At 48.3% G+C, this 6,010-nt stretch overlaps 1 protein-coding gene across 1 annotated transcript; it reads right to left on the bottom strand.

Moving 5' to 3' along the window:
- FEM1B (fem-1 homolog B) lies at positions 1 to 6,010 on the bottom strand. Its single transcript, XM_059823833.1, has 2 exons — positions 5,763 to 6,010; positions 1 to 3,063 (listed from the first exon to the last, which is right to left on the bottom strand). The coding sequence occupies exons 1-2, from the start codon at positions 6,008 to 6,010 to the stop codon at positions 1,428 to 1,430; spliced, it is 1,884 nt and encodes a 627-aa protein (XP_059679816.1). The 3' UTR covers positions 1 to 1,427.

Here is a 6,010-nt window from a genome sequence, read left to right as displayed (position 1 = left end):
GTGCCCAAATCTCGCCTTAAAGTTCTACCCAGATTGTTTAAAAAAAACCTACAGAACATTCTTTCATCATCTGACAGTTAAAAAGCTGCATTTAAAATAAACAGAGTTTTCAGTAGCCTGTCAAAACAAGTGACATTTTACTGCCGGAGTATCTGCAACTTCTACCAAGGAGAAGTACTTTCTCAAGCAACAGCGTTATTATACAATCAGTTGCTTATCATAAAAGGTCTTATGATAGGACAATTTTTTAAAAATCAGTTTTAATAGAGATTTTCATAATGAAAGGAGTAAAAATCATGAAAAATCCTCAAGTCCAATTCAGGGAGGCACAGACTCCACGCTTATCGGAAAAGCCAGTTTCAAGCAGTATCCCGCTCCAAAGGAAGACTCTCTTTGGCGACAGACTACTCCATTAGGAAGATACAGCATTTGGAATCCAAGAGTGCACTTCTACGTACTTTGAGTCAAAAAGGTGCATGTTGATCATTGAAACAACAAAAAACAAGTTAAAAGCATTTTGAAATGTTGGGACACACACGAACACAAATACCCTATCAATTTTCTAGGTATCCATGCATGATCTTTATATATGAGCAATTTAGCTACGTAAAAAGAAACCATGACCCCGGTTCATTTCGGTCAATGTGCAAGTTCCTTTTTCGAAAGTTATTCAATGCTTACTGTAGTAGCGTAAATGAAGAGCTTGATATTTCAACTATTATTAGATGAACATACCAGAGCTGAATTTAAACCTGTATTTCCTAACAGAGCATTCCATACGTCGGTAGCTGTTGATAACCACTGTTCAAAATTTAATTTAAAAAAAAAAAAAGAAGTTTTAAAACGTTACCAACATCTTCAGCATTAACCGAAAGGCATAAAAAGATGGTGAGGTATGAGAGCAATGGACTGCTCTGTCTGTCGAGACTTCACTTCTAACCAACTACCACATAATTTCCAATTGTTCTTTCCCACCTCACTCCAAGAAGTTTTAAAATCTGCAAAGCTACTGCCTCGGTAGCACGGTGACAGAGGCTTTCAGAGGTGCCTTTGTAAATAACTACCTAAAGCAGTCGGCTGCAAATCGTAAAGCAGAGACCTGCCTTGGAAACAAAACGTTCTGCACAAGTTACATTGGGACTCTTTTTTTTTTGTTTATAAAAACCAAGAGATAACGAAGCAATTCTTTTAATCAAAAGAAATGACCAAAATCGCAAACATCAGATTTGACTACAGGAAAACGATGTGGCTTTTTTCCCGCCCCCCCCCAAGATCTGCGTGAGAACTGAGGCTGCAGACTGAATCCAGAAGAATGCCCCCCAAAAAAAAAAGAATAGAGAAAAACAACTCCATGTATACACATGTATTCTGCTGTCTGCAATTGATGTCGTCCCGGGATAGCACCACCACGAAAGATTTTATGCAGCCTAGTGAAACTTCACAAATTCTTCCAGAGTTCTGGGGATCTGGTTTTGGTAGCTGATGTTATAGATCCGTACTGCTCGGGCAGCCAGGCACTTGAGACTCAGCTTCATTTGAGTTTTAAGGAGTATTTCAGACACCCCTGTTGTACTTTTATCAAGAGGGGTTTTCTTCTGCTTATTCGTCATGTCTGTATGAGCACCAGCCTCCACCAGGCTAATGATGATGGAATGCAACGTCAAGAAGTCGCTGATGGGCCTGTGATATTGGACGATGATGTGGAGCGGACTGTTTCCTTCGTTGTCCACAGCGTTCACGTCAGCACCACAATCTAGCAAGAGTTTTGTGACAAGCGCGTTAGGAAAGCTGCAGACGTCATTCGTGTGGAAGTCGTCAACCGGTGTGCTGGAATTGACAGCGTGATGCAGCAAACTAGAGCCATCCCGAGTTCTGGGATCGAGGTGAATCAGGTTATAAATCTGTTTGTTGATTCGCGACTGATCCTCTTCACTGCACTGGGTCTTGGTAGAGATGCAGACTAGGTAGAGGAAGGTAAAAATGTTGCATTCGTAGTTGTCCATGGCTGTGTGGATGTCGGCGTCTTGGGTGGTTTTGATCCGGGACATGCCTTGTTCTATCTCCAAGACGCTGCACCTCAGAACGCTCTCGATGTCCTTGGCCTTAACGGGCTCGTTTAAGTGTATCATCTGAGAAAAGACTTGAGCAAACCTCAGGAGGTCCTTATGAGTGTTCCTGTTGCCTTTTTGCCTTAGATGCAACGCATGGAGCCACAGCTTAATACACTGTTCAAACTCCATGTTATCTGCATAAACAGCCCCCCGGTAAATAATGGGGTGAGAAACATCGATATTGTCCGAGCCCAGAATTCTTTCTCGCACAATGAGCCCTTCCATGTGAAGGGCATCTCTGTCCTGCCTAATCGACTCTAATTCCTGAGGAGTCCTGCATTCAGTCCTGTTTCCATAAGCTTCAATTTGTGGAAGAACTTCTTTTTCAATTATATTCTCGCTGTCTCGGTACCTCTCCAGCATCGCTAAATATAAATAGTGGTAAGTCTTCATTATATCATAGTTTTCTCTGTCATTTGCAAACGAGGCACCCAGAAGTTCCAGAGCTTCAATCCGGCTTCTCCTATCACAGTCGGCGTGAGCAAGCAGCAGCTCTACAACATCGGCCTTGCAGCTCTCGGCAGCGACTTTCAGCGGAGTCATCCCATGGCCGTTGACCATCATCGCCGCCTTCCACTTGACCAGCTCCCTCACTATTTCCAAGTGGCCGGCTTCGGCCGCGAAGTGCAAGGCCGTGGCACCGCAGTGGGCTTTGGCGTTGGGATCGGCATGCTGCTCGAGGAGGTACCTCACCACGTCCGTGTGGCCTTTGTAAGCCGCAATCATAAGGCAAGTGTTGTCGTACTTGTTGGCGATGCTGATGTTGGCGTTGTTTTCGACCAGGTATTTCACAATGTCCAGTCTGCCATCGAAACACGCAGCCCTCAGGGGAGTGGAATTGGTCACTGTGGTGTGATTCACATTGGCGCCGTGACTCACCAGCAATTTGACTACTTCAAAGTGGCCGGCTCCTGCTGCACACCAGAGTGCTGTGGCTCCATCAATGACAAAGCTGAAAACGTAACGAGAGAAACAAGCAGTTAAACCGACTCTCTTTCAAAAGCGTCTTTTCCAGACAGCCGAGCCGTATGCAACAGGCACGCACGTACCCAGCCATTAAACGACATTTTATAGCCATCCCGCTTTTGTACTGGAAGGAACTTACCGGGATAGCCCAGGTAAAAGAATGAGAGACTTATCAAGCACACAGACCTCCCGAGGAAGAAGCGTTGGGAGTTGAAACTTCAAAGCAGCCAGGGGATTTAGCCACGTTTTGCACTAGTACTGCCCGGGCTGCTCTGAAGATCCGACCGGCAAGCTCCAGCCCTCGGCCTACGGAGGTCTCGGGAAGAACAGCTACAAGAATTACCGCTTCTTTGATGCCGTGTGCCAGCAACTGACACATTAAAGAAAGAGAGAAAACTTAAAATTGACATATTGACACAAAAACCCCAAACTTGGACACGAATAACAGTACAGCGATACAACACACCGGCCCTGGCAGCAAAGCTGGCTGAAGAATTTCCCATCGCTTCGCTTGTTCTCTCTCCCTGAGCTGCAAAAGTGCCACCGCCTCCGCTGCGCCGATACTTCTTGTTCGAGAGACTGCACCATAACCAGACCAGCGGCCTGGTTACGCAAATGCAACTCCAGGAATAAAGTAAAATTTTAAAAAGCAGTTGTTCTCCTGAGCTGACCTGTTTCGGAGACCTGGTTTACATCATGGCCTTGTAGACAGCTTGCCGCACTCATAAATGAGGGGACAGTTACCTTCAGCAAAGCATCACAGTTTCTTAAGCTGTTTTCATTCCCAAATCCAGCACTTTGTGTAACTACAAAAATAAAGGCTGATGTCCTTTCTATTCCCCTGATTTTTTTGAAGTAGCACTTAAACTTGGAAACAGGCGGCATTCACACCGCAGTTAATACGCACTCAAGGCACATCCCAAATCACAGAGGAGGGACAAATATCTCATTTCCATATATCCAAACAGTCACGCTTCCCAAAGGCAAAATATCAGAAGACAGCGACTTAATTTTACCAGCTATTTTTATCATTTTATGAAGCTCTCACGCAGCTCAGCGGGAATAGTTGTGCGGCTGTTTGTAAATCCGTAAATCCAACACCTCTAGACAACATTTCAGAGGCCATTTAAGAGCTCTGGCATGCAGAGATGTCTACATCTTCACAGGAAGAAGTTCCTTATTTTGTAAAGAACCACATTAAAATACTTTTATATTAAAACAGGAGGAAAGTTGGGACCTAGGATTTCTTAACAAGCACGAGATAATTTATTTATGTAATATAATAATAATAAAATATTATTAATGCGCTACAGGTATATATTTCCAAGCCAAAAGCCCGGAGCCCAAACAAGCGGAGCTGCTGTGCCACCTTATCTCAAGAAGAACGACAACAACGCCGGGATCACATGCCTCCTCTCTGCTCGCCAGGCTGCGGCTCCCACTGCGCCCATTGTGTCTCAGACAACACCTCCTTTAATCTGTACCAGGCAGAGGCTCTGGCAAGCAGACCGCCATCCCATCAAGGCACAGCACGAGCAAATTCAGCAGCGGAGCGGGGCTGACAGCCCTTCCTATCGCTTTCTGTCAAGAGAGGCCCTTCCTTTAACCGAATCTGGGGCAGACCTCACCCTAGGTATTCTCAAACAGTTTTTGCTCGTAGAAAGAAAAAGGGCTGGAAGACAAGAGGAAGAAAGAAAAAAAAAACACCAAACCACACAGGGAAGTCGGTTCCTCCCCTTCATTCAGCATGTAAGAACTCAGCCTGCCTCTCCCCGGGCCAGGTGGAGCTGCACAGGCGTAACTCCAGCTCGTCAAGTAGGAGCCAGATGAAAGATATCAGCGGGGACCCATTACCATCCCTCTCGCGCAGTATCTGATGTGAGCTCTCCTCTCTGTGCAAGCTACCTGCAAAACCTGAAGCCGTTCAAAAGACCGATCTACCTTCACGATTAGTCAGCCTTAGATTTAAGAATGACACGTGGGCAAGAACTTCATGTGCACTCTGGGAGATTTTAAAAACATTCCTCCCTCCTTCTGCTGCGGCAGCACAGCGCCCAGGGACCACGCTCCTGGAAATCACTGCCAGGCTTCTCCCCGAACAGCAGCATCAACACCGCTGCCCCGGCGGGGTCCCAGCTGAGGGTCAGGCACCCCCTTCCCTCCCTTCCTTCCCTTCCCGTCCTAAAACGGCACACTTCACTCCCAGCCATCCCGTACGTTGGCTCCCAGCAGCGGGGAAGGGCTGCTCCTGGGGACATCTGGGCTGGACACTGAAAAACCCTCAACTTGAGTAAACGAAGGCATGGATCCCAGTGCGCAGGTACCACCCTGCCCTGACCCGATCCCTGCTGTCAGCCGCGGCAGCGAGCAACGTCACAGAAAAGGCCGTTTTGACACAGCGGGAGAGAACACGAGGCGACCTGCTCGCCGAGGGGAAACTCGATGAGGAGCTCTGGAGGCTGCGGTGAATTCTGTCTCCAGTTTCAGGTGGGGGATCTCGGAAGGGGAAAGGCTCATAAAGCATCAGGCGGGGGGTCTCAAACAGCAAAGGCATTTTTACGGCTAATAAAGCGCCTTTCCCAAGGCCAGCTGGGCGAGCGGCGGGGCCCCGAGCCCCCGCGCCCTGCCGGTACCGACACCGGTTTCTGGCCGGGGCGGAGGCGGGCGGCAGCGAGCTCTACCTACCCGTCGAAGCGGACCGTGCCGGTCTGCTGGGTCTGCACGCGGTAGTGCTCGAGGAGCAGGCGGACCACCTTGGCGTGGCCGTTGCGGGCGGCGATGATGAGCGGGGTGGAGCGCTGCCCGCCGTGCTGGCTGACGTAGCCCAGCAGGTACTTGATGTCGCTCTCGGAGCGGTTGAGGAGCAGCGCGGCCAGGGTCAGCACTCGCCCCTCGCTCGCCGCCTTGTACACGTACCCGGCCAGGCCCTCCAT

Source organism: Gavia stellata, chromosome 13 (genome assembly GCF_030936135.1).
Source record: "Gavia stellata isolate bGavSte3 chromosome 13, bGavSte3.hap2, whole genome shotgun sequence".
In the NCBI taxonomy this organism is placed as follows: domain Eukaryota; kingdom Metazoa; phylum Chordata; class Aves; order Gaviiformes; family Gaviidae; genus Gavia; species Gavia stellata.
Note: the sequence above shows the minus strand (reverse complement) of the source record. Positions and strands in the feature narration are given on the sequence as shown.

Coding starts and splice junctions, on each gene's coding strand:
- FEM1B (XM_059823833.1), bottom strand. CDS start 6,010: ATGGAGGGCCTGGCCGGGTACGTGTACAAGGCGGCGAGCGAGGGGCGA. Junction 3,064..5,762: donor GGCACGGTCCGCTTCGACGG/GTAGGTAGAGCT, acceptor TTACGTTTTCAG/CTTTGTCATTGATGGAGCCA.